The sequence below is a fragment of the Microtus pennsylvanicus genome, chromosome 7 (genome assembly GCF_037038515.1).
Source record: "Microtus pennsylvanicus isolate mMicPen1 chromosome 7, mMicPen1.hap1, whole genome shotgun sequence".
In the NCBI taxonomy this organism is placed as follows: domain Eukaryota; kingdom Metazoa; phylum Chordata; class Mammalia; order Rodentia; family Cricetidae; genus Microtus; species Microtus pennsylvanicus.
In genome coordinates this window covers 9,294,549-9,322,528 of record NC_134585.1, presented here as the reverse complement: position 1 = coordinate 9,322,528, position 27,980 = coordinate 9,294,549, and the positions used below count along the sequence as shown (strand labels likewise).

The following is a 27,980-nucleotide window of genomic DNA, read 5'->3' as shown; positions in this document are numbered from 1 at the left end:
TGCTAGTCAGCTGGTATAAGGCTCTTGCCACACCACTGTGTGGTCACGCCAACCTGATTCTATACTCTCAGAGCAGAACCAAGTCCTGTGACGTCCTAGTCATCCAAGTTTCCAAGCCTGTTGGAGCAGGGGAGACCAGGCTGGGGTACTCGGGGTGATCCATGCATTCTGACTGTCATACAAACCGAAGTAATCTATAATTTATTCCGGCACACAAGGGTAAGCTGTGTGGTCTGCCCAGGATCAGGGAATCCTGCTTTAGCAGGCTGGCAGCCAGGAACAGCACAGTAGAAATGTAAAAGGGACCCGGAGAGGACACACAACTGGGGAGCAAGTCCAGGTCACACTGCAGTATGGCTTGTGTCTGGCAGGCTGTTGAGAGATGAGGTCCCTCAGTGTCCCAATCACCAGGACTTATGACGGCCTCCCTCCCAACGACCATACACACCCCAGTAAGGATGGGGCAGGCAGGTCCAGTCCTGCTTAGGACAGAGGAAACCCCATGACCAGAGTCTGGGCTCAAGGGGATACTGCTTAGTTGGGAGTCCCTTACTCTGGGGCCACCGACTTTTCTTCCTGTGCTGGGAATGTTTTGCTGACAAAGTACCTGAGAATGGACTTATGAGGAAAGGTCTGTCCCTGGTGGCTTGTCCCAATGGTGGTGACGTCACAGCAGGCCTGCTCCGTTTGTGTGACTGAAAATCCAAGAGGGTCCCAATGCGCAATGCACAGTGTACAAGGTTACACTCCGAAGGATCTAGATTCACGGGGCCCTGCTTCCTCCCAATACAGTCACCAGCTTCAACAGAGGGTCTCTGGGGACAGTCACAGTAGCATCCCCACAGCTGCCCGTACCTGCTTAGCACAAAATCACCCTCAGAGATGTACTCCGGCTGCCTCCGGCTGCCTCCTGTCCCCACTGTCCAACTACCCTGACCCTACCTTGGTGGCCGGGGTATCCTAAGTTGAGTGTGGCTGGAGAAGCCAGGCTCTACCTCAGGGGCCAAGGCACCGCTGTCCTTCAGGGTCATTTCATTTGCTACGTCACTTTCAAATCAGCACGAAAACAAGGGAACTGTATGTTTTCACAGAAATGTATTGCCATGTAATTCGTTCTATACAGATTAGGAGATACAAAAACATCAAACTCCCATCACCACGCAGAGAACCACTTTCTTGGGATCTGCCTTCTGCGTCCATCCATACAAGAGGACATGCTTTGCCTGAACGACAAAGCCCTACCTGCTCAGTGTTCAGTCTCTGGCCAGCTGAGTGCCACTTTGCTCTCACACACCGTCACCTCGGGCCACCCCTCTGCAGCGATTCTGAGGCAGTCTCAGTGATGCCTGCTTGACTTCTCTCCTGCTCAGTCCACGCATGTGTCCTCTGCTGGACTGACCCTGACCTGCTGCAACTGTCCTATACATTGGCCTGTGAAATGCTCTCCCAGGTAGGACCCTGAAGGGTGGTTCTAGGTTGTTGTAGCAGGCATCATGAAAATGCATTAGCAACCATGGCCGGACTGGGGTCACTTCAAGTCGTATCCCAGAACCTCAGTACGCAGAGCGTGAAGACATGAAACCGTGTAAGTGGTGCCGGCCACACAGAACAGCACTTGCACCACCGGTAGGTTAAGGCACACACGGTTTCTCTTCAGGAGCCCCTGGTTCCCGCCAGCAAGGCAGCTCCAGGGTCTCAGCGGATGGCTGAAATGGGAAATGGCCTCTGATGAAAGGAACTTGAGTCTGTGACCAGACCTGGCCAAGCTTTTTTTTTTTTAAATTATTTGTTTTTGAGAGAGTGCAGCCCTGGCTGTCCTGGAACTTGCTCTGTGTACCATGCTGGCCTTGAACTCAGAGATCTGTCTGACTCTGCCACACCCGGTTTAGATTTATTCTCTCTTACCTACTTCCATTCACCAAGGCCCTATGATGTTCATACCAGGATTGGGGTCCTCATCTGCTCTGCCCAGGCTCCACGGCTGCTGGTCCTCACTTATTTCCCTGGTTATTGTAGTAAAAGGCAGCAAGGAGCCTGGGCCACAAGAAGGTGTGGCCTGGGCGAAGGCAGACGATGTGAGGAGCAAGGTGGCCAGCTGGGCTGCCCTGTTGGGGAGGAGTACCAAGGTCTCACACTGGTGAAGCCCCTGCAAATCTACACATGAGCAACCACCCAACTTCCCCCGCCACCACCACTAGTGGGGGACTCTGGGCTTGTTCTGCAGATACTCAGGACAGCTGTCCCAGAGTCAGGTCAGAGTGGGAAATCCAGGAGTGGCTGGCTCTCAACAGGAAGTGAAGCCACAGAAGGATCCAGGCCACAGAAGCACAGGCCACAGAAGGCTCCAGGCCACGGAAGCACAGGCCACAGAAGGCTCCAGGCCATGGAAGCACAGGCCACAGGTCACTTTATTTGTCCTCTAGCAGCTCTTCCTTCCCCTTCCCTAGGTCTCAAGACTGATCAGGCGGCCACGTAGGTACAGGACAGAATTCAAGAGCTGCTGGCACCTCTACCCACATGAGTCCCCGGATCCCACAGCACACACTGTCCTGGTTAGAGCTGGTCGCCACCTTCCAGCTGCATCTGGTGGGCCAGCTGCCGCCCGATGGCCAGCAGGGGACTGGCTCTGTAGGATGGACTGGCCAGCAGCTCCCGAAACCGGGTCCTTTCTTCCTCACTGAAAGAATGGAAAGCAGAAGTCAGCATGGGAAGAACAAGAACTCCCAGGACCCAGACGACAGGCCCGAGCCTAAGACTAGAGCAGACAGCAGGGGCCAAGAAGCACAAGGTGCATACAGTGCCAGGGCCACAGGGCTTGCAGCAGAGGCAAGGGCACAGGGGTTGCTGAGTACACATCAACCACGGACGGGGTCACCTTACCAATAGGTCTAAGAGGAATGTGCTAGGGGCTGCTGCCAAGGCAAGAGCTGACAAGTGGGGAGCAGAGGCAGCTCACATGCCCTGAAGACAGCCTTATATAAGAGGTGCCTTTCCCCCCAAATAAGCCCAAAATAGATGTGCACTGGAGAGCGCTGAGCCATGGGGCAGTGACACAGCAACTCCGGGGCACAGCTTCCTTCGTGACCCTGACCTCTTAGATACGCCAGAGCCTTGGCTGCCAGCTCCTCTCATCCTTTCTCTCACCTAGCAGTCACCTTCAGCAGAACCTGGAGACACAAGCCACCAGCCTGTGTTGCTTCTGAATGTGATGTCAGTCAACAAAGAAGGTGTGGTAGTTTGACTGATAATGGCCCCATAGGCTTGTGTTTGAATTTTTGGTGGAACTATCTGGGAAAGATCAGGAGCTGTGGCCTTGCTGGAGGAGGTGTGTCACTGGGGGTAGGCTTTGAGGTTTCAAAGTCCACACCAGGACCAGTCTGTTTTCCTATAAAGCTCTCTGCTGCTGTCCCAGCACCATGCCTGTCTGCTTCCCACCCTGAGGAGCATGGACTGAGCCTAGAAAACTGCAAGCCAGCCCCCAGTTAGAAGCTTCCTTTCATGAGTCGCCTTGGTCATGGTGGCTCTTCACAGCAACAGAAGAAGCTGCGGGGACAAGGCACCTTCCAGCAGGTAGAGCTACTGCTCATCCCAGCCACAGTGCAGAGGGAGCTGCCCTGGTCCAGGCTGGGCTATAGCAGAGGCTCCGGGAAGAGCAACTGCCAGAGAGCAGTAAGGTGGATGCTTACTAAGCAGAGCTGTTTGCACTAGCTGCTCTCAGACAAAGCTGCTGAGAAAGACGCACAGAGGTCCGCAAGGAGCCAAGGAAGACAGATTGAGAGGTGTGGCGGAGAGATGGGGAAGCCTGAATGCACGATGGTGCTCTGAGGCTGAGGGCTGCGAATCAGTCTGCAGGACAGGAATGAGGCTAGCTGGGCCTACTGCCTAGGCCTGGAACTCTAGCTGCTCAGAAGGGGACACAAGAGGACAGCAACTTCAAGGCCTGCCTTGGTCAAAGAGAGCAAGTTCAAGACTAGCCTGGGTAACTTAGTAAGAACTATCTCAAAAACATGAGCAGGGCAGTGGTGGCACACGCCTTTATCCCAGCACTCGGGAGGCAGAGGCAGGCGGATCTCTGTGAGGTCGAGGCCAGCCTGGTCTACAAGGGCTAGTTCCAGGACATGCTCCAAAGCTACAAAGAAATCCTGTCTTGATTTTTTTTTTAAAAAAAAAAAGGGGGCTTTAATCTATACAATGAAAGGACATGAAAAACGAAGAGCTTCGGGAAAAATTGACACAGAGCACTCAGCACTACTAAATAACAGAGGTTCTATGTATAGACAAGGAAAGAAACCATCATTTTGGAAGCAAAAACAACAAATAAACAAAAAAATGTGTGGGTGTGAGATTCAGGCTGCCTCAGATTCCCCTAAAGCCAGCACACCACTGTAGCCAAGTCTGCAGAGGCTAAAAAAACGAGCCAAGAATCTCCTGGCCATGCTCACATCTTAGTACAATGTCAGTCAGCCAACAGGACAATACCGTAGCCCGCCAATGGGACAAGGTGTGGGGTTGTGTGTGTCTAACCCACGGTAAGCACATGTCCCAGCCACAATTCCAGAGGCTCAGGGAAGGGAAAGCTCATACACAGAAGCTGTCACCACTCCCTGGAAGCACTCCAGATGGGTGCCCAAGGCCTAATTACAGGACAGCAAAGTTCTTGGTCCCAGCAATGTCTCCCATCTGGAGTCAGAAGCCAAACCAGGACAGAGAAAAGGGTTAGAGGCTCGGGGTGAGGTGGCTGGGGTGTAGATGAGGAGATCAGGAAGAAGGTGGGTAGGGTTGTACTCACAGGAGCTGCTGTCTCTGGGCTGTACTCATCCGGCTAAGCTCCACTGGCCTGGGCTTGCCTGTCACCCTCCTGTGGACACAGATAATAAAGTCAGTCTGAACCACATTTCACTAGGAAATCTGTCTCTGTGGCTCCCCTGGTGTCTACCCTGCACACTGGCTGTGGATCTAGATGAGCTGTGGCACCTGGGTCCCATAACTAGAGTTGACAACCACAGTATCCAGGGTCTTGTCTGACTCCCTAAGGTTCCCGTGTGATAGAGAAAGACACCACCCTAGGAAAACACATCACATCTGTACCCTGAGTCTGCCACCTGCCCAACCTGAATGCAGATGCCTTCTAGGCAGCAGCCTGCCCTGGGCCCTTTACTCCACTACCCTTAAAAACACATCGCACTTCCTGACAAGACACAGGTACCTGACAACTGTCCCCTCACTTCTGATGAGAGAAGAGAGAGCTCTACTACCAGAGGTCTGTGGCAACTGCCATTCCAACGTGACCTTAGGAGCCAGACACGAACCCCGTGCCTGCCCTACTGATGTCAAAGTGCACTGAGGGACTTTCTGGGCCAAGAGTTTTGCCTGCTGACCACCAGACAAGGGACCCTGAAAAGATTCTCAGAGTCTTCTAAGCCACCACACTGGGTCTGACATGGGGGGTTAATCTGTGAGTCTGGGGCTCAGTGCCAGGCAGCAATCTCCTAAGGTCGACTCTGATGGCTCCAGCCATGCCAGGAGCATTCTTGCAGGTCCCCAGGATGGATACAGTCTTTGGGATCTCTGCCCAGCAATGGCAGAGAGGACAATCCCAGAGCCCACCGCCTGACAAGATGATTTCAGAGATGCCATGCTGAGCGAGTTGAGGTCCTGGGTGGGAGGAGCCCTGGGTGGGAGGCAGCAGAGGGAGGGCAGAAAGCACCGTGCCCTGGACCAATATCTAATCTAGACTCCTGAGCAGCAGACCTGAGATCCTAGTCAAGCTCCTTTTCAAATATGAATGCACAACACTTCTGTCTTCTCGGGGCTCCTCACATTCTGGTCTCTGGTCCCCAGTAAGTTAGGATCGTGACCTCATGCCTGTTTGTTAGTCCTCCCAGAGGCCCCAGAATCCACCATGGTATGAGAAGATATACTTAAGCAGTGGGGGCCAAGGCCTCCAGCCAGCCCGGACAGAAACACTGGCTCAGGTGACCTAGCTAGGGAGCTCCCTCAGCCCACTGGCTGTAAAATGCAGTCCGGGGCTTCTCTGAGGATGGTGCCGCAGCCCAGGTCTCATAGAACACAGCTAACCCCATGAAGTTCTTCCACAGACAGATAGACGGGGAACTTCCTAGAACACAGCCTAACTAATCCTGTGAAGTTCTTCCACAGGCAGACAGGGGACTTCCTAGAGCACAGTCCCATATGGTGTTTCATAACTGAAAAATTTAAAACTAGTAGATCTCCAAACATACAACAGCCAAAAATAGATTCAGAACCAAAGGTGAAATGAATCCAGGATGTTTTTGGCAGAGTTTGCCTGAGTTGCATCATGCACCTTTACTGCAGCCTTGGTCCTGAATGCTCCCAGCATGCAATGCCAACCAGCAGTGGCTGACCTGTCAGCTCGGATTCAGGCTGTTAACACACGAGAGCAGTGGCAATGTAAGGTTTCTGGCTCCCAGAGAAGCATCGTGGTCAGCTGGGGAAACAAAGGCTTGTAATGTGTCCCTGTCAGTATCAAGTCAGGGGGTCTCTGTGCTGCATTTATAGAATCCTTGATTTAAAAATTTCTGTTTCACAACCTAGATGTCCCTCAACCAAGGAAAGGATAAAGAAAATGTGGCACATTTACACATGGAGTAATTCTCAGCTGAAAAAAAAAACAGGAAATTTGAAGGCAAATGAATAGAACTAGAAAAAAATCATCCTGAGTAACATAGCCGAGACCAAGAAAGACAAGTGGACAGCAGCTGTAAAATAAAGGGTAACTATACCATAACCACAGCCCCAGAGAGGGTCCAAGGGAGGACCCATGAGCGATCAGGATGGAGGGGGTTACAGAGGGGGAAAGTACTGGAACAGACTACTGGAAAGGGGGAGGGGATCTTGAGGCCAGGTAAAAACCTGGCATAAGGGAACCTCCCAGGAATCCACAAGGATAACCGCAGCTAAGACTCCTAGAAATAGAGGATACGTAGCCTGAACTGGCCATCTCCTGTGACCAAACATCAAACAACTGATGCGAACAGATGCAGATCACAGCAAACACCAGGAAGAGTCTGAGGAGTCCTGCAGAAGATGGGGACTAAGGATTGGAGGATCAAGGACATCACAAAACAACTCACAGAATCAACTCACCTGGTCATAGGGGCTCAGAGAGACTGAACCAATAGCCAGGGAGCCTGTGTGAGACTGACCTGGGCCCTTTGCATGTGTTACAGTTGTGTAGCTTGGCCCTCTTCTGGGACTCTCAACAGTGGGGACGGGGGCTGTCTCTGACTTAAGGACATAGATACTCTACATCCTTAAAAATCAAATGTACAAATGTACAGTCAGGATTTACTGTTTTTTAAAAAAGATTTGTTTTTATTTTTACTTATGTGTGCATGTATATGTCTGTGAGTGGATGCCAGGAGTACAGGTGCCCACAGAGGCCAGAAGAGGGCATAGGAGCCCCTAGAGCCAGAGTTACAGATGGCCGTGAGCCACTCAGCGTGGGTGCTGGGAACTGAACCAGGTATTCTGCAAAAGCAATAAGCACTCTTGATCACTGACCCATCTCTTCAGCCCAAGATTTGATTCATGGTAAACAAGCATAATCATCTCATCAGTATACAAATATGCTTTCATCTTTAATAAAGGTAAAATTATATATAAAATTATATATATAATCCTACAGGATTGTTCTAAAATTATATATATAATCCTACAGGATTGTTCTAAAATAAATTTTTTATTTATGATTTATTCTGTCAGTGGTTGATTTGTACAGCTACCTTATAAACCTACATACTTGGAGCCATATAAAACCTTCCCAAGAGCCGGGCATAATGGCACACATCTCTAATCTCAGGACGTGGGAGGCGGAGGCCAAAAGACCTCTGTGAGTTCGAGGTCAGCCTGGTCTATAAAGTGAGTTCCAGGTCTGCCAGAGACCCTGTCTCCAAAAAAAAGAAAGAAAGAGAAAAAAAGTATTCTCAGGTGTGAAGAGGCATGAATAGAAAAAGCATAAGCCCTGTCATAGAGATTTCCTTTCCTTTTATTGTTTTTGTCTTTTAAGACAGGAGTTCCAGGGGTTCTCTGTGTAGCTCTGAATGTACAGAACGTGATCTGTAGACCAGACTGGCTTCAAACTCATATATCTACCTGTCTCTGCCTCTAGAGTGCTGGGATTAAAGATGTGTGCCACTGTGGCCAGCCTATTCTAGAGAATTTCATCTCATAAGTAGGTTGGCAGGTAGCAAGATGTCTCTGTCAATTCTAGAATGTTGGAAGTTGATTGCAATGCACTTCCTGTTAACTTAGGTAATATTATATCCTTCTGGAGTCTTTGATGAAGTTGAAGAATAGATAGATATAATATTGTAACTGTAATTCTTGCTTGATACCTGTTTTGTTATATGTAATTTTACTATGTTAAAATTAAAACCTTCATTTTTATTTAAACAGAAAAAGGGAGGTGATGTGGGAGTCACCTCTGTGTGCTGTGATTACCATTAATAAATAAAGAAACTGCCTTGGCCTGTTGATAGGGCAGAACTTAGGTAGGCGGGGAGGACTGAATGCTGGGAGAAAGAAGGGCAGAGTCAGACAGATGCCATGGAGCTGCCAGAGACAGACGTGCTGAAATTTTCCTGATAGGCCACAACTTTGTGGTGATATACAGATTAATAGAAATGGTTAAATTAATATAAGAGTTAATCCAATAAGCTAGAGCTAATGGGCCAAGTAGTGTTTTAATTAATATAGTTTTGTGTGATTATTTCGGGGCTGAGCAGCCAGGAACTAACTAGTGACTTCCCACAACAACAGTCTACCTCAGGAATCCTGTAGACCCTCCAGCCAAGCTCCAGGAGAGAGCAGCCACTACAGGGGATACCTGGAGGGTATTGTGATCCTCCAGCCTAGCTCCAGGAGAGAGCAGCCACTACAGGGGGTACCTGGAGGGTATTGTGATCCTCCAGCCTAGCTCCAGGAGAGAGAGCAGCCACTACAGGGGGTACCTGGAGTATACTGTGATCCTCCAGTCTAGCTTCAGGAGAGAGAAGCTACTACAGGGGGTACTGCTGGAGGGTATTGTGACCCTCCAGTCTAGCTCCAGAGAGAGAGAACTACTACAGGGGATACCTGGAGGGTATTGTGAAGACCCTTAGGCCATTCTGACATGCAATAGTACTAGGCCATACCATGGACTTGCAGCAGATCCCATGGTATGGGAGAAGGTCACAGGACTGTCCCACAGAAAGTCCCTTTGAGCCTAGGACATGAGGGGGATGTGACTGTGGGGGGCAGAAAGTGTGGTCATCAGACATAGCACCTTTCTTCCCACTGTGAAAAACACTGCCCTGGACAAGGCCAGTTAGGCATGAGGAGGCCAAGGGGCTGGCAGGGTGCAGGTATGGAGAAGGGTGGCCAAAGGCAGAGACACTGGCATGTAAACATCCCCAGCTGCAGTCCTCAGTGCTGGATGAGCCTCCCACCCTGACTTTAGCTCTGCCTCTGGGACTCCCCATGTTCTGCTGTGTGTCTCTTCCCTTTACTGTAAAACCATGGCTATGCTGTGACCACTAAATACTTCCCGAACCACCACAGTGGAGTGCATGCTCGTAGTTGCTACAGTGAGAACAGTCTTGCAATGCTCTCCTAACTCTAAGTACACATGCTCAGGCTGGCGTGTGTACTGGAGCATCTGCTCTGTCGGAAGTCAGACTCTGGGGTGACCAGCACTCCAGTCTCAGATCCTGCTGTCTGGCATCATTCTCCAAGGCAAGGAACCAGGCTCCCTGGAGAAACACCTGGTACCCGGACCAGGCAGAAGATGCCCAAGGAGAGCTCCCAGCATCTGTTGACATCAGGTGAGTAAGCCCTCAGACACACCCAGCCCACAGATGGGCAGACCAGAGCCATCAGGGAGCTACTGAAAGAAATGCCGGTGGCCTCTGCTGAAACAATTGCAGTTTAAAGAAAGTGGTGTTGGATGATAGCCCAGAACATGAGTCCTCAAGAACATAAACCAATGATGGGGAAATCCTCAGGGAAGAGGAGAGTTGCCTCTGCAGTAGAATCCAAGACTCCGCAGACCCTGCCCCTAAGAAGAGGGAGCACAGCTCCCCACCCTGGGCCCAGCGTGGCCATGCCCTACCCAAAGGCACAGAGTCCAGCACATGAGCGTCCTGGGAAACACCTCCTCTGGGCGCTTCAGTGATGAGTTAGGCTGGCAATGAGTGGCTGGATAATGACATGAAGAAGGCCTCAGTCTGCATAAGCTTCCTCCTGACAACCCAGGTCTTTTCTACCTGGGGTAGAAAACATGGGCTGGGGGATGGTGAAAAAGGCTCAACTCATTGGGTGGTGGTAGTGCATGACTTTAATCTCAGATTCAGGAGGCACAGGTAGGTAGATCATTTAGAGGCCAGCCTTGTCTAAGAGCGAGTTCTAGGACAGCCAGTGCTGCACAAAGAAACCCTGTCTCAACCTCCCCCTCCCTCCCAGCTCTCTCAAATGTCTGCCTCAGTATGAAAAGCTCACAGCCAGAGGAGTCTGAGGAAGCAGGAGGACCACATGTCAAGTTCCCTCCAGTAAATTACTATTTCCTTTCGTGGTGTGTATTCACATAGGTGTGCTCACATAGGTATGCACATGTGTGTGTGCACATGTGAAGGCCAGAGATCAATGGCCAGCATCTTCCTCAATAGCTCTACCTCATTTTAGTTGGAGCTTATCAATTCGGCTAAGTTGGCCGGCCAATGAGCTCCAGAAATCTTGCTGTCTCCACCCACGTGGCACCGGGGTTACAGAGCCATGTCTGGATTTTGACATGGGTGCTGGAGATCCAAATTCAGGCCACCAACAGTGCACAGCAAGGACTCGACAGGCTGAGATGTTTCCTCAATCCCCTAATTACTGCTTTAAAGTTAGTGTGTGAGCAAAGCACTCGGGGCTGGGACAAGATGGGAACCTTCTCCCATCACAGCTGAAGCAGCCCTGAGCAGGCACACAGCCCCAATACGCTCCTCCCTGGGCTGGTAGAGCGGGCTGTTTATGCAGCTCTCCCCATTCTCGGAGCCCCAAGCACATTTTTCAGATGAGAAACTATAAAGAGGGAAGGGACCCTTGACCAGGGTCACATTTTTTGCTTAAGAACCAGGAATGGAATCTGCATCGCTGGCTCTGTTCAGCTGAGTCTTGACCTTGTGTCAGCGCCGAATCTGGCTTGAGCAGAATGGGTGTTCCATCTTGGGAAGCCACCCCTTGGCCATTTGACTTCACAGCATGCCATCCACCTGCCCCACGATAAGGGTGAGGGTTCATAGATGAAGTGCACATAACCTCTGCTTTATTCCCAGATGAAAATGCAGTGGGAGAGAGGATTGTTTTTAGGAGGTAAAATAAGCAGTAACAAGCCTCTGGTGGCTCACATCTGCAATCCCATCATTGGAAGGCAGAGGTAGGAGGACAGCATTAAGTTCAAGGTTGGTCTGAGTTATACGATGAGTTACAAACCCTCAAATAAATAAATAAGCAAATGAATGCATGAATGATAAAAAAAAAACAAAACCCAGTAACAACAAAGAAACACTGAAAGCCCAGCAAGGATGAGAGCAGAGAGCCCTGAAGCTGCTCCGCCTGCCCACGAGTGCAGCTCTGCACTTTTGAGTGCCCCTTGCCCTGTGCCCATTCTTCATCCTTTCACTGTGCAAACAAGTTAGACACGCTTAGGGCTGGGTAGGCTCCATGCCCACTCACTGAGGTTTCCCCACAGAGTGCCCACGTACAGACACCCTTAGTGGGGATCAGGGGACGGAGGAACACAGGCAGGTGGCAGGTGAAGGACTGAGAAAGAGATGTCAGAGCTGTCTGCAAGGGGCGCAGGAAGGTTAGTGGACACACAGCAGTGGCCATAAGGCCCGTGTGCATGCATAGGCTGGACACTGAGGCCAGTGGGAAGAAGGCCGAGGGAACACACTGGTGGGCTAGCCAGGCTGCCACCAGGGTAAGTCTGGGTGCGCCTTTCATAACAGCCACCACACCCAAGGCTGAGGCTCTGCGGGTCCCATGGGGCTTGAGTGCTGACTCACTCACCTTGCAGAGATGGGAGCCTTCAAAGACGGCTATCAATCCTTCCCTTCCCTCTGAACCCAGGACTGTGGGGATCCAGGGCTGACCACAGCTCTGGAAGAGATGGCCAGTACCAGACACTCACCTTCTCGTTTGCTGCTGTCGACTGGCCTCCAGTTCCTGCAGCTCAGGCAGGGCATCCCTCAGGGGGTGCAGGTCACCCACCACCACCATGGCCTTGCGTCTTCGCTCCTCCTTGAGCTTCCGCTCAGCCAGTTTGATGGCTTCAATTTCTGGGGAGAGACAGGAGTACATGCAAATTAAACCCATTCCCCAGCGCCCCCTCCCAGAGGCCACCAATGCCAAGGCACCCATTGCACCCTGGGGCCTGCTTGTTCCCACAGAGCTGAGTGTTGTTTCCCCCTGTCACGTGCTCTGCACCCCTAAAGACTGGGGGGGGGGGGGCAGCTCTGAGTTATTTTTTTCTTCTTAACCACAGAGGCACACTTTAATTACAGGGCTGACTTGAGCTTGGAGCTGCAGCACAGGGGACTTCCCCCCACTGTAAGGGGTACAGTGCAGGGCCCGGGCACACAGACACAGGGCTGAGGGGGCCTACAGTGCAGGGTCTGGGCACACAGACACAGGTGTCTGCAGTGCAGACACGGTGGGGGGCGGGGGCTGCAGTGAAGGATGTAGGTACAGACACAGGGGGCTACAGACACAGGGGGCTGCAGTGGGCAGATGCAGGTCCTGGGCTCCATTTCCTTAGGTCTCTTACTGAGAAAACACAATATCCTTTTTATTCTGGGCAATCTAGAACCATGTGGCACTTCCTTGAGACTCCAAGATGGGGACAATGGTCATGGGGAGGAACTGACAGCCGCAGGGAACAGCAGGGAGCAGAGTGGGTGGCCAGGTGGCATGCACAGCACTAATGGAACAGAAAGTTCACTGCAGGGCACAGCCTTGGGATTGGATTTTCTTCAGAAGATGGATTTAATTCCAAATTGCTAATACGACAAGTGCTTAAACTTGCTATTTACCGCAGGTGGCTGTGGGTGTATGCAGTTCTGGGACAAAGCCCCACTCTCTCTGGGTGGCATAGCAACACAAGGCCCTTTAGTCAGACACTTCAAACACGTGGTGGCCCTAACAGAGGAGTGAGGCCGCCAGCAGCTTCTCCCTTAGCGAGGTACAGGCACCTCTGCCACCCACTTCAGCTGGGAAGATACCTCTCCCTAGGCAGGTCAGAGAGGCCCACCCTGACCAATACAGGCAGGCCCAATACAGCAGGGGCTATCACTTCATCCTGAGGCAAAGACAGTCCTCCAAACCCTCTGCCCAACGCAGCCCGAGAGACTTGGTAGATTTATAAAGTGACAATCTGGTGGGGGGGTTTTCAGGCTAGCTGGAACAGAGCAAACAATTCACTTAGCACCCCATCACACCCGTCCCTCTCCCCTGAGCCAAAGTTTGGGGCCTGAACTTCCCTAGAAGGAAGAAGCACTAGGGGCCACCCTCTCACACATACCTGGCAGACCCAGAGAAAGAAGAGCGAAGCTGAGAAAGACATGGAGCCCAAACACACACAAGCAAATCCAAGCCAGAGATGCCCAAGCAGGGCAACCCAGGGCATGCAGGGATAGTTTGGTGTCTGGAAGTTGTTGAAACCCACAACGACCCACGGTAATGCCGGCTAAAAGGAAAAAACTCTGGTCCTTGGATGTGCCAGAAGAGATGTGGTAAAACTCACTATCTACTCATGGTAAAAGATACAAAGAATCCATAAACAGATCAAAGATAGTAAGCTTTCTACTTACTGAGCTCAACAAGATGGGGCCAACCGCAGTCTCCTGGCACTCACTCCCATCTGGCAGCTACCAGTGAGGTGGGGGTGACAGAGGCAGAAGAAACGGCAGGGAAATGGTGGGGGTCAGGGCAGACGTGCCCAGTTTCAATCCCTACCCCACACTACAATTGGACTTTAACCAAACTGAGTTGGGAAACTAATCTAAATCCTATTCTTAAACAAACAAAACCCTCAAGTGCCAGAGACAGGAGGATAAGAAGTTCACGGTTTCCAGGACAGTCCAGGATATTCAAATATGAAAATCTCACAGTAAACGTAACATTATTGCAACAGAACACGCAGGAAGGCAGAAAGTGGGTCCCACTAACCCTCAAAATTAACAAGAATGGAGTCCAGAGCACAGTCCAGACGAAGACAGAGAAGTGGCCACACCTGCTGCTGCCCCTCACTCCCTGGCCCGGAGGACGAACTACTTGAGACTCTAAGTAGAGAGCCACCAAAAGCCCAGACACAACACCGCCGGAATCCAGGGAAGGAAATCCCAGCTGTGAGATGCAATTTCTGAGCTGCTAAGCCTCAGATGGGCGCGTCAAGTGGGAGTTGGCTGTGGGTAGCATGAAGTGCAGTCCCGGAGGACACCGGAAGCAGGAGAGTCTGAGGAGGCCACAGTGTGAAGGGCCATCATCAGACCCCGCTTCTGCACTCCAGGGAGGGAAACCATTCCTCAGGGGGCTGGCACTGGGGAGGTTAAGTCAACAGGCCAAGTGGAGCAAAAGGGAGGGAGGGACAGGACAAAGGTAAAGTTTGGGACAGTTCCGCACAGTGGTAGCCATGAGAGGTATTGGTAAAGGTCCCAGAGAGCCTCGTGTGTGTAGCTGCCAAACCCAAGATGCTAAGAGCAATGATGAAGAATATCATGCTCCTGGACTTGATTCAGTGCTGGTGGCAAACCCTCCTGAAGGTGACCAACAGACTCAATGCGACCCCAGTCACAATCCCTCTAAGCTGTTGTCTTTAAAGAGAAGGAAAAAGGAACAGTAAAATTAAATGGCTATGCTGATCACCAGGAACACCCAGAGCATCCTAAGACAAAGGAACAGAGGAACATCCTAAGACAAAGGAATCTGTGTCTGCCTGCTTGAACTACGGTGATCATGGGCCACAGCAGAGCATGGAACAGAGAAAAGCCACATGACTCTCAGAACAACAATCCAAAGATGAAGACAGTCTGCATCAGACTGTGGCGATCCACCGATTCACAGCAGACAGACGCCACTTCTAAGGAACCACACCTAAGGACTAGCTAGGCTCCAGCTCCTTCAAAACAAGCATCTCCATGACTTCAGGTTAGATGCTCTTTGGGGTTCGTTTGTGACACAGAGTCTATTACACAGTCCTGGTTGTCCTGGAACTCACTACGTAGACCGGGCTGACTTAGAACTGACAGAGATCAACCTAGGCAAGACTTTCTTAAACTAAACAAAACACATTATAACCCTGTGGAAAAAGAAATATGAGTTAGATATTTTTAAAATTAAACTCTTGCAGTTAAAAAAAAAAAGCCAGGCAGTGGTGGCACATGCCTTTAGTCCCAGCACCCAGGAGGCAGAGGCAGGCAGATCTCTAAGTTCAAGACCAGCCTGGTCTACAGAGAGAGCACCAAAACAGTCATGACCACAGAGAAAACCTGCCTCAAAAAGAAAAAAAAAGTTAGGATACTAAATGGGCAAGACAGTCTAGTCTGCAAGGAATACCGCACACACCAGGACAAGCAGGTCTCCACACAGCTGATCAGTCAGCAGTCCCCAGTACAGCATAGAAGACCAGAGCCAGCAGATCCCAGCACACACAGATGACAAAGGCCAGCAGGTTCTCGGCACACACAGAGAGCCCCCAAGCTCAATAACAAAAACACAGAGCAGCTTGAGAAAAATGAACCTCACTGAAGATGAACTGCAAGGGAGATGTACATGCGACAGCACTCTTCCACAGAACAAAGACCGGCACGGCAGTCCACGAGTGTTAGCCCATGTCCAGGTTCATGGTTGAAGACTGGTCAGCACGGCTGTGGGGCCACCGCAACTCTCATGCTGCTCAAGGGGGGCACATGAGGGGCTGCTTCAGAAGAATGTCTGGTAGTTGCTTATAAAACTAAACATACACCTGCCCTATGACCCACATTCCATTCCTAAGTATTTACATAAGAGGAATAAAAACATGTGCACAGAAAGACTGGAACAAATACTCACACAGCCTTACTCACCCCGGACAAGATGGGAAGGCAGACATCCATCAACACCACAGGGCAGCAATGATGTCCCTCAGCCATGGGGTTGACCACTGCCGCGAGCAGTGCAGCGTGGCAGGAAGGCAGAGCATGGGAGTGATGCACTCCTGGGAGACAACTGCAAACCCAACCACAGACACACCGGACATGGCACCTCGCCCTGGGCAGTCAGGTAGCAGACACAGCTGTCAGAAGTCACTGTTGTGCGAGGTAAACACACTCCTCACAAGAGAACAGAGAAGGGCACAGACAAGCTAAACGCTAGCAGACCTATTTGTGAGCAGGTATACAAATGCTCCGGATAACTCACTTCGAAAAGCACTGAGAAGATGCAGAAGCGTAGACAGGAATGGACCAATGAACGGTTGTGAGATAAAGTACAGTGCTAACTGAAGACGCAGCTGCCACTGTACTTGGGGCCAGGGAGTCAGACAGGAGCTAACAGTAGTAGCCAGGATTCTCGGACTAGAGAGGAAGCCTCTTAATGAATCTAAGCAGAAACAGCAGACCACAGACACAAATGACAAGACAAACTCAGCAGTGAACCTGAGGACCCGGGTTCAGTTCCCAGCACCCATAATGTAGCTCACAACCAACTATAACTCCAGTTCCAGGCTGATGCCTTCTTTTGACCTCTGCAGACACGCGGACCAAACAGGCATACACAGAAGATATCTAATGAGAAAGCAGGGTTGGAGATGTAGCTCAGTGGTAGCATAAAAAAGACCCTACGTTTAAGCCCCAGCACTGGGAAGGATTGGGGAGGGGGACAGAGGGAGGAAGAAGCAACACACAGCCTTTTGTAAAGAATGTCTGAGATCTGATTAAATTAGACTATTTTAGAAGAAATCATGAGCAATCAAATCGATCAACCACCAGGAATGAAAAGTTCCACATCAAAAAAGCACACCTCAGACCCGATCAGGTCCCACAGCTCGTGGCCTCAGCATTTACTGCTCCACAGAGAATACACTGCACAGCCTTTTGCTAGAAATTGTGAGAAAGTGAAGAGACAGCCTATTTCTTTAAAAACCATCTGTAAAGTAAAAAATAAAAGCTAGAAATCACTAAGGAAATTGACCAATTCCTATAAATACTGCTTCCAAAAAAACACCCTTTTCTTTAAAGTTTTCAAGAAAAAAATGAGAATTACCTTATTTTCAAGAAAAAAATAAGGTAAGTTATATTTAAACATGCAAGTATATAAAGATGAAAATGTTCCAAATTAACTCCCAAAATTGGCAGAATCACACTAAAAAGATAACAGCTAAGAAAAATAACTTACAAAGCATTCTATACAATTTTCAAATAAACACAAGAAAACACTTAGGAAAAGTCGCACATAATCAACATTATGGAAAACAAAACTACCTAGTACAGGAAGGGAGCGAGGGAGAGCTGCTCCATCTGCTCCAGATGCCTGACAGAGACTGAGACCAAACCCAACCCCAGACAAGCCAGGAGAGCTGCTGTACTCCCGCAGACCTTCAGCTGCATGGCAGAGGCACGGAGACCAGGAGTTCAGCGTCAATTTTGCCTACCCAAGGAGTTAAGCCAGCCTGCGCAGTAGGACACCATCCTCAGCCAGGCCTGACCTCTATGGGTTTTTGACCCCACAGAGGTACGGGTCACCTCTATAGTTAAGCTTTCACCGTGGCGTCCCAAACAGACCTTGTATCCAAAGGGACAGAGAACAACTTTCAAGATGGTATTCTACAGAAGAGGAAGCAAGGAGGTTGCAGGAGGCTCACACCGTGGGTCTATGTTCACTCTGGGGACAAACTACCTCATGCTGCCCTGTTGCCGACTCCCTCTATGTGGCCGAGTGAAGTCAGTCACCGAGTGCTGCCTCTAAGGCTTCCTAGTGAGCTCCTCCTCGATCCCATCAGGGTCTGTGAGGACAAGGCAAGTTTGGCTAATTCACAAGATGACGATATGAACTTACTCTGTAGCCATCGCTCGTGGCGAAGCCTCAGTTTTTCTTTCTTGGGCAAAATGGTCTTTGGCTCTGTACCTGAGAGAGAGAGAGCACACGAGTAATTAGTGAGGTCAGACGGAGTCTTTCCGCCCAGGTCCCTCCATCCCTGCAGAGGTTAAGGCCAAGAACAAGCAGGCTGTGACCATGCCCTGGTATGAACAGTCCTACACCCTCAGCCTCAAGGCTCCATGTAGCAGGGCACCCCTATGTTGGAACAAGGCCGTAAGGCTCTCCAAGCTCGGCCGGGCCCCCAGTCTATTTGTGTTAACATGAGGTTGCCTTGGTGTCAACCAGGTCCTAAGCATGACATACCTCCACCTTGCTTGCCAGCATTAGGACAGAAAACCTGAGAACAAAGTCCCCCGGAGACCGCCCATCACCAAACACCAGCTTGCAAGCCTCTCGTCTCTGGCTCTCCACCCTGTCTTTACTGGTGGTAGCTTCGCCTGCCTGGCTTTATCCTCTCCTCCTTGTGTTCCTGGCCTCAGATAACCCGCTATGGTGTGCTGGCACATCCCTACTGTAAGAGCTGGACTGTGTTCCAAGTCCTTGTGCTGCAGTGCTAACTAACTCTTGATTCTTTAGAATGGAATGGCAGGCGGCCAGGCATGAAGTTCATGCCTATTATAATCCTAACACTCAGGAGGCTGCGGGAGGAGAACTGCCATAAATTTGAGGCCAGCTTGGGCTACAATGTAAATCTCAGCTACAAAGCAAGACCTTGTCTCAAAACATTTTTTCAGAAGGAAAAGCAGTATGACTATCTTTTGGAGACAGGGAGTGATGGGTAGTTCTGAATGTCAACTGGACATACTGGGAAAGCAGTCTCAATGAGAAACCGTCTAGATCATGTTGGCCTGTAAGGAATTTCCTTAATTGGATTGAGGTGGGAAGGTGTACCCTGAATCCGGGTGGCACCGTTGCACGGGCTAAGCTCCAGACTGAAGGAAAGGAAAGCAGAGGGCAAGCTCTGCACTAGCATGCTTGCATTGCTTCATCCCTCTCTGCTCTCAACCGTGGGTGTAGTGCGACCAGCTGCATCGAGTTCCTGAATAAGCTGTTTCGGCCAATGGCATAGCAGAGTTATGTCAGGCAGGGAAATCTGAACAGAGAGAGAGGGAGAGAGAGAGAGAGAGAGAGAGAGAGAGAGAGAGAGAGAGAGAGAGAGAAGGCGGAGTCAAGGAGACAGACACCATGTAGCTGCAGAAGGAGAAAGACACCGGAAACTTACCAGTAGGCCACAGCCTCATGGTGATACACAGATTAATAGAAATGGGTTAATTTAAGATGCAAGATATGAGCTAGCTAGGAATACACCTAAACTATTGGCCAAGCAGTGTTGCAATTAATATAGTTTTTGTGTGAATATTTGGGTCTGGGAGGCCAGGAACCCAAAGAACAGTCTCCACTTACACATACATGCAGGCAAAATACTAACACAAATAAAACGAAACAAACAAAATCATTTTTTAAAGGCACAGGGTTCATATACAAAGGCAGTTTAAATAGAACAAGGTCCCCTTCACAAATGAGGTCACAGCCCTGATCTTACTGACTGGTATTCTTATGACGACCATGAGACAGGTGCACTCAAAGGGAAGACACCATCTGCCAACCAAGGAGGACCAGGAGAACCAAGGCTTCCCTGTCACAACTGGGTCTCGCAGTTCTAGCCTCTAAAACCACTGAGACAATACACATTTAAGCCACTGGGTCTGTGGTACTGCCAGATAAGAAGATCTTCTCAAAAATGATGAAGAGCAACCAGCCAGGCAGAGGACTTGCATAAGTCCCCAGTCCCTGCTAGGCACCACTGCAGGCAGACAGCCTCTCAGTGGCTGAATATTCATTTGCCTGGGGACATTTAAGAACACAGGCTACATCTCCACCAGGAACCAGATGACATGGCCCCATTTTTCAAAGGAGAAAACCAAGGGTCACCATTGCATGCTCTGTGGTAACATCAGTTAGAGCCGTCCAATTACCCAGAAGTTGGCTGACTGTGGAACAGAGACAATCAGGCTGTGTGAGCAGAAAGCACCGAGAACAATGAGAACACTGCCAGCAGGGCTTCCTCTTCTCTGAGAATGATCACAGCCCACTCTTAGGACAGCCGGAGCCAGCTAGGGTCACCACCCGGCCAGTGCAGCACCTCCTGCCTATAGTGAATAAGGACTAAGCATGGAAGGCAAAACAAACAAACAAAACACTGGTTACTGGGCCTCCAGAGCCCACATCCTCAGGCAGCTGGGCGGCATGGCCTCTCGGTGAGATGTGTAAGTCTATGAAGTAAACCTGGAACCCCACTTGATGGAAACACCAGGACTGGAGGGTGAAAGGGGTCGGTTCACTGGTATCTCACTGCTAGGCTGCTCCAGAACAACACAAGAATGGTCCGTGCCCTCAGCCTTAACTGACTTCCCCAGAGAAGACACACGCGCCTAAGACCATGTGTAGGAAACACGGTCTCCTGACATCTTGTGCATGTGGATGTTCCCGAATAGTACAAGAGAGAAGCTGCCGCGTGTTTAAGGATAAACAAGAGACAAATCCTGTCGTGAGAAACTGGAAACCCTGTTAAGTTGCCTCAGCCTCCATGAAGGGAACAGGCACAGAGCCCCAGCAGCTGGTGACTCAGGTCCTACCCACAGTTACAGGCAGTGCTGGAGCCCTGTGCCCCTGCTTCCAGCCTGGAGCTGACCTGCCCTTAGCTCTCCACCCCTAATCACTCATTTCCCACTAGAAGAAAGGGCTGGGCTGCACAGCGTGGTCTGAGATGGGGCTATGGGGAGGGGGTAAGAGGGCCCGGGGCTCAGTAGCTGCTCCTCCTGCTGGTCTAATGAAGGAGCATCCAGTGCACTCTACTGAACTTCAGTGTGCCCTAGCACCATACCTAGGCAGGGTGTCATATAACTGGATGCAATGTCAAACCACAAGAGGAGTGACAGCAAGGCCTAAATGTGGGGTGTCAAGCTGGGGCAGGACTTGGGAGTTATCTAGGGTGCAGGAAAACTGGTAAGAAAAAATGAGCCTAGCACAGTGAGGGGGGCAATGTGCCCAATGGTAAGACATCCCAGGAGGCAGGAAGCAATTCTCTCTGGATGATTCTTTCAACTTTCTGTAATTCTGCAATTACTCTAAAGTAAAAATAACACCCAAGGTCAGCAGAGACTGGCCCAAGCATTAACAGGCCTAGCACCACACAGAACGCAGGATGCTGGAGCAGGCTACCGAGAATGCTAGCTAGAATGTGACCTTCTTAGCCCTCCATGGCTCCAGAGAAACAGAACCAAACAGGCTGTTCTCGCAGATGCAAAGCGTTTGGAATGCTGAGGTCATGCAGAAGCTGAAGCCCTGACACAGCCCTCGGGGTCCTGCCGCCCTTGGCACTGATGCTTGTCCTTGCTTCACTGGACTCTGCACAGGCTGACGATTACTCCCTGTGGGCAGAAAGACCGGCCCAGAACAGGCAGCAACCAGACACATATGGGCAGCCTCCATGATGAGCTGCCCTGTGCTGCTTGGAAGGGAACAGAATGAGCTGTGGCTGCTGTCTGAACAGAGAGAGCTTCCCGGGAGCCGCTGTGACAGGAAGAGCAGCTCAGCCCTAGCTGTGCCGGGACAGCAGGGCTTTGGAGTGCAGCTGCTTCTAGGCTTCTCCCTGACGACTGCTTGTCACAGCACCGGCTGCAGCCCTCACACTCTGAGGGAAGTAAACAGGGCCCAGAAGCACTTCTGAGGAGTGACGGAGTGACAGCAGTGATGGCCATACAGGGGCAGGACATCTCGGTCCCAGCTTCCTTACCAGAGAATCGGAACTCGGAACAGGTGCCAGGCTAGGCCCAACTACAGAACCATGACTCCCTCTACAGCTTACCCTCAAGGATGAGCAAAATGTTTAAAATAAAGCTTGCAACGCAGTTGAGACCTAAACCAATCACCACTGACAGGGCTGAAAGCAAGAGGACCAGACAGACAGGAAGGAGCTGAGCAGCAACAATGTCAGCCAGTACCAGTATCTTCCTAGCATGAGACGGAGATGCCACCTCCTGGTCCTCCTGGGCTGCTCAGTACCCACAGCACCCAGGGAGAGGGGCAGTTTTTCACTTCTGGGACAGAACAGATGCGCAGCACTGGAGAGCCCGAGGCAGGAAGACGGTCTGAGTTCGAGGTCAGTGTGGACTGAGGTGGGACTGTTTAAAAAGGAGGTGGCTCAATAGCTCAGGTGGTGAAAGTGCTCACTGTGCAAGCCTGAAATCTGAGTTCAAACCCTGGGTCCTACAGCAGACAGCAAGAGTCCACTCCTGCAAGCTGTCATATGACCTCCAAACATACGAGGTGGCTCATGTACTTGCACATATGTGCACATACATGTACACACTGTACACACATCAGCATCACAACAATAATAAATTTTAAAAAGGAGTAAGGGCTTCATGTGGGGCTCTCTGGATCATCTAGATGAGGTTAACTGAGGCAGGAAGAACTACCCTAAATACAGGTTGTACCGGCAGTTCCACGGGCTGGAGTCCCAGACTGCAGAAAAGGAGAACGTGAGTTGAACATTTACCACCCTCTGCTTCCAGACTGTGGAGAGAGGCAGTGGCTCAAGAAGGCATCTGGGTAGCAATGGGCCATGAAAACCCTACGGAGTCACTGGGGCTGCCAAGGCCCTAAAGAGATGGCATCTCTGTGTGGAGTGTGGGAAATACACAGGACAAGGGTGTCCAAACGGGGGCAGCCAGATCAAAGGCAGAGTCCAACAACAAGACAGGAGCTGCTAACCACAGGGTGACATCTGCACACAGCACACACAAGCCTTTCTACTTCTTATTCACCCCCCAAAGTTTTATCTCAACACCTCCAGCTGCCCTCCAGCCTTGCTACTAGTGGGAGATGGAAGTGAGGAGCAGAAAGCCTTGGCAGAGCACTGCCAGTCAAGCTCCACAAACAGCAGAAAGATGCCGAGGATCCAAAATAGCCCCAGCTACTTGGTCCATGGTACCATGGTCCATGGCCTAGAAATTGCACCCCACATGCTCAAACAACACCCACTCTTGCCTGTCCTCCCCAGGCAAACAAGTATCTAAAACACAATACCCCAAATGGGATAGCATCCCCAAAGAGCCAAGCAGCCTCCAGTATCCCATACCCTGGCATAAGACTGGCGGTAGGCACAGGGTTCCCCTCCCTAGAGGGTTTTGAAGCAACTGGGGACAATCTACAGGGACAGAAGGGCTCCTGAGTCTTATGGTCCCAAACAAGAGCCACCAGGCCATCTCATTAGTGACTAGGAAGAAATGATGTCATCAGGTGGGACGGCCTGGGACAAAGCAGCGTGATGGCACTCTGGGATCCCACAGGCTAAAGGACCAGGGAAAGCAAATGGGTGTGCGGCTCCAAACAGACCATGGAGAATGCGGCAGGTCCCCTGTGAACATAGGGGGAGTTAACATGACATCACATACAGGACCCACACAGGACCAGGTTCAGAGGGTCACCTCAAGGTAGGACCAGGAGTCTCTGCTGATGTTTCTTGGTTATGAGTCACTTTTCATACAACCCCAGATGGAGGCTGTGCCCTGATGGTCAAGTCTCTGCCACAGGGCGGCAACAGTCCCCAAGGCTGGCTCCAAGCTTAGAGAGCCAGGCCTCTAACAGGAGAGGTCTTAAGACCAAGAATGCCAGGACCCCAAGAGCTCTACACAACAGATCCCGTTTCCTGGGACCTAGAGATGCAGACCCCTCAACAGTCCTGGGCTTCAACACCACCACAGGTGGCAGTCCCTACCGGGCAGAGGTGGCACTCACCATGGTCCACCAAAGAGCATGGGGAGCACCCAGGCAGCAAAGCTGTCCGGTGAGCCCCACCTTCTACTACACGTTCCCTCATTGTATGCTTAAGTGGGTTATAAGGCCTCGAACCCAACAGGTACCTTTAGTCTGATGAAAGTGTCCCCTGTCATGCTATTGGGAACATGTTCCAGTCATTGTCACAGGTTGCTTTGTTACCAACTTAGGCCAATTTCTATGCTCAGGCTCTGAAAAGATAACCTGATAGGTCATAGCACCATATAAACCAGCCAGGCAATGGTGGCGCACGCCTTTAAATCCCAACACTCAGGAAGCAGAGGCAGGCAGATCTCTGTGAGTTCGAGGCCAGCCTGGTTTACAAGAGCTAGTTCCAAGATAGGCTGCAAAGCTAAAGAAACACTGTCTCAAAAAAACAAAAACAAAAAATAAAAATAAATAAACTAAAGCTGCAGGAAGGAAGTGGCAATGGGTAGGCCAGAGCCTAGCCCTAGCTGGCTCCCTGATGGCGCACACAAACACTTCCACATCATGCTCTACAACTAGGTAATAGAGGACCCAAGAAATGTCACTGTAAGGGACACACAGCAACAGTCACAGGGCTATGTCTGCCAACCCTCAACCCTCATTTGGTATCTCAACAAGATCTGTTCACCACTAGGTCAGCCTAGCACCCCACAGAGAGTACTTTCAGGAGCAAGCGCTTCCCCTCCTGCACTCACAGGACAGGCAGGCAAGGTCAACTCAGCTGTGACTGGCTTCTCAGCTCCTCCCCACAGCTCACTGGGCTGTGCTTGTGAAGAGTGTGCCCTATGGGTCCTGTCCTAGCCCTGAATTCACAGCCATCTAGTAAACAAATTCCTGAAGAAACTCATCCGCCTCAGGTTCTGTATGCACCAGAAACTGCCTTCCAGCAGGTCCCCTAGGCCAGGATCTAAGAAGGAAACGAAGCTTTGCTGCCCTCTGCTGACCAGAATATGAGTACACTCAGAAGGGGGACCCTGCAAAGTCACATTCACTCATCCTGCTCAGCCTCAGGGAGGCTGAGGGTCTAAAAAGATGCAGCCACCCGAGCTCTGGAACCTGTCACGATGCCTGAGAAGGACCACGAGTGTGCACTCCGGGTTCCCCGCACCCCAGCTCTGCAGCCACTTCACCCCATCTAGAGCTCCTAATGACCTGTTCCCGACAGCGCCCAGCAGCTCGCTGACCAAGGGCCACTGACAGTGCTGCTCACACACTTTTCACAGCCTTCATTCCAGGCCCCCACCCTGGCTCTCCTCTGCCCCATCCTGCCCACCTCTTGGAGACAGAATCCAGAATCCAGAACCCAGAAGGTAGTCTAGAAATGGACTGAGCTTACTTTCTGCAACAGTGAGAGGGGACAGAGAACCAGAAATCAAATTCAAAAATGTTCGTGTGGGCTTTCTCCTCCGGATAGCACGACATCACGTTAGTGACATGCCCAGGTCAGTAAAGGCAGACGGCAGACAGCGCATCACGACCATGCACTAGGCGGTGTCATGCCCAGGCTCATTGCACAGCTCAAGCTGACTACAGAGCAGGTAACACACCAAGTGAAGACAGGGTGGGAGGAAGGATGCTCACTGGCATCTGCCAGCCAAAAGAGCAGGCAGGAGAGCCATAAACCACTTCACATGGGGGTTCTGGATCCCACAGAAGACCCTTTAGCCCACAGGACAACGCTGGGTTTATTGGCTGGGGCTGGGGGAGATCTCTGGATCAGCCCCCCCGTCCTCCCTGGGCAGAAGGTGAAAACACACAGATCAGGAGCCCCACAGCACAGCTGCCGAGTCCAGCACCTCTCAGAGGCAGAGACCTTGCCTGTCATAGAAAGGCAAGCTCAGGGGAGCAGGAGAGGAACCGGCTGCTAAGACACCAACAGAAAGATGAGAGACGACAGGAGCACAGCACTCAGAGACAAAGGTGCCCCTCCCCCTGGGCTCCAAGCCTGTGCGCTGTAGGACAGCCTGTGAGCGCACATGGGGGCACGGCAGTTGTCTATCCTCCTTGGGGCTGTACCAGCGGTAGCCACCTCAGCTCCTGGACCTGAAGTGTGGAACTATTTCTGACCCAGCCCTGGGCAAGGACGAGGCATGGGAAGGAGGTGCTGCAATGGCACAGACAGAAAAGCACCCACGGGCATGGTTTGTACCTCTGAAACTAGCAGGTCACGAGCAGACTGTGGGGAGCAGACAAACTCCTGGGTGAAAGTGTACTGTTGACATAGGCACAGCCGTGTGAAGAACCCTAAGGCCCCAAGGCCTCGGACCTATGGAAACGGCAAAGCCTTGCTCTGGTCCAGGCACAGTGTTTACCGTGGATCAATGCGCAAACACACAGCTTCCTCCTCCCAGATGGCTGCAACCTGAGACTGCTCCCCTACACAAGGGTCCCTTTTGCTGGCGAGTTTCATGCTTGACACAAGCTAGAGTCACCAGGGAGGGAGTCTCAACTGAGAAATATACCTCCTTAAGATCAGGCTGTAGGCAAGCCTGTAAGGCATTTTCTTAACTCGTAATTGATGGGGGAGAGTCCAGCCTACTGTGGGTGGGGCCATCCCTGGCCTGGTGGTCCTGGGTTCTATAAGAAAGCAGGCTGAGTGAGCCAAGAGGAACAAGCTGGTAAGCAGCTCCCCTCTACAGCCTCTGCATCAGCTCCTGTCTCCAGGTTTCTGCCTTGTGTGAGTTCCTCCCTGGTTTCCCTCAAAGACTGCGATATGCAAGCCAAATACGTCCTTTCCTCCCCAAGCTGTTTTGGACACAGTGTTCCATCACAGCAATAGGAACTTAAGACATTCCTGAGCTCCCAGACTGCCTGGGTGCCCTCCACCAGAGCAAGCACAGCCCGCCAGAGGCCACCCCACTCCAGCTTTCCCGTGTGTGTGTCTGTCCTTTCTTCATTCCTGTGTTACCCGCCACATTTTCAGGATCAAGCCATGCAGGACACAGCAAGAGACTGAGTCAAGACTCAGCTCGCTCCGTGACCCAGGCCACTCTGACACAAGTCAGAGCCCTCCACCTGCCTGGCTCCGAGAACAAGGCAGCCAGGAACAGAAGTGTTCAGCACTGAGAACAGGAAAGGTACCAGCAGCCAGAAGACGCCTATGGAGAGGGGTCTGAGATGCAGAACTGGGACTCCGGGAGACCAGGCTCTGCACGCCTCAGCCAGGTAGGAATAAGATAAAGGGCTGGGTTTTTCCTCCCTATGCACGGGGCTGTTCCCAAAGGGTCTACAGGTATGGCTGTGTCCAATGAGCAGCTGATCTTTTGTGCTACTGGGCAGAGACAGAGCCAAGTCTACCCTACTCCATCGGGACTCTGTGAGGTCTAACACTCACCTACATCTAGCCTAAGGTTAACTGAGGACAGGCGTGTAACAACTGGAGACACAGAAAGGGGGGGCAAGAAGGTGGGGGAGGTGTCAGAACACAGATGACATGCACACCAGGAAAACTGCAAAGGAAAGGCCCTGGAGGTGTCTCAGAGACCACCCTTGGTCCCCAGGGATGAGTTCTGCATTCAGGATCACCTTCTCCTGGGACATCCTGAGTCCCAAACACATGCACTGGGATGTGCAAGAATTATGGGCATACAGAACCAAGGGTACTCTCTGGCAAGAGCTACACATGATTCAGGCTGAGGGGCCTCCTACAGCCCCCAAACCCATCTCTGCCTCACACTAAAACTCTATAACCCTATGACCCTATGAAAGGAGAAGACACGGGAAATACACACAACTAAGAAGGCCAAAGGTCACTCTAGGAAGTGAGAGCCCAAATGTGATCCATTCCTTATATAAGGTCTTACACACAGATATGGGTATTCTTTTTCTTTTTTTTTCTTTTCTTTTTTTTTTTTTTTTTTTGAGACAAGGTTTCTCTATGTATCCCTGACTGTCTACAGAGTGAGTTCCAGGACAGCCAGGTCTGGACAGAGGCAATCACAAAGCCAGCCTGTTTTCTGCCTCCTTGTCATTATATAAGCATAAGCATAGCATCAATTTTGTACGTAAATTCACAT

The 27,980-nt window shown here is 51.0% G+C and overlaps 1 protein-coding gene across 1 annotated transcript in view; it reads right to left on the bottom strand.

Moving 5' to 3' along the window:
• Positions 1–1,076: 1,076 nt before the first annotated feature.
• Slx9 (SLX9 ribosome biogenesis factor) overlaps positions 1,077–27,980 on the bottom strand; it is a 44,940-nt gene continuing 18,036 nt past the window's right edge. Inside the window, exons 4-7 of the mRNA XM_075979859.1 lie at positions 18,094–18,162; positions 12,194–12,341; positions 4,790–4,858; positions 1,077–2,677 (exon numbers count right to left, since the gene is read on the bottom strand). Of these exons, the coding sequence (XP_075835974.1) occupies positions 2,554–2,677; positions 4,790–4,858; positions 12,194–12,341; positions 18,094–18,162 (410 nt within the window). The 3' untranslated portion in view covers positions 1,077–2,553. The remainder of the gene's footprint in view (positions 2,678–4,789; positions 4,859–12,193; positions 12,342–18,093; positions 18,163–27,980) is intronic.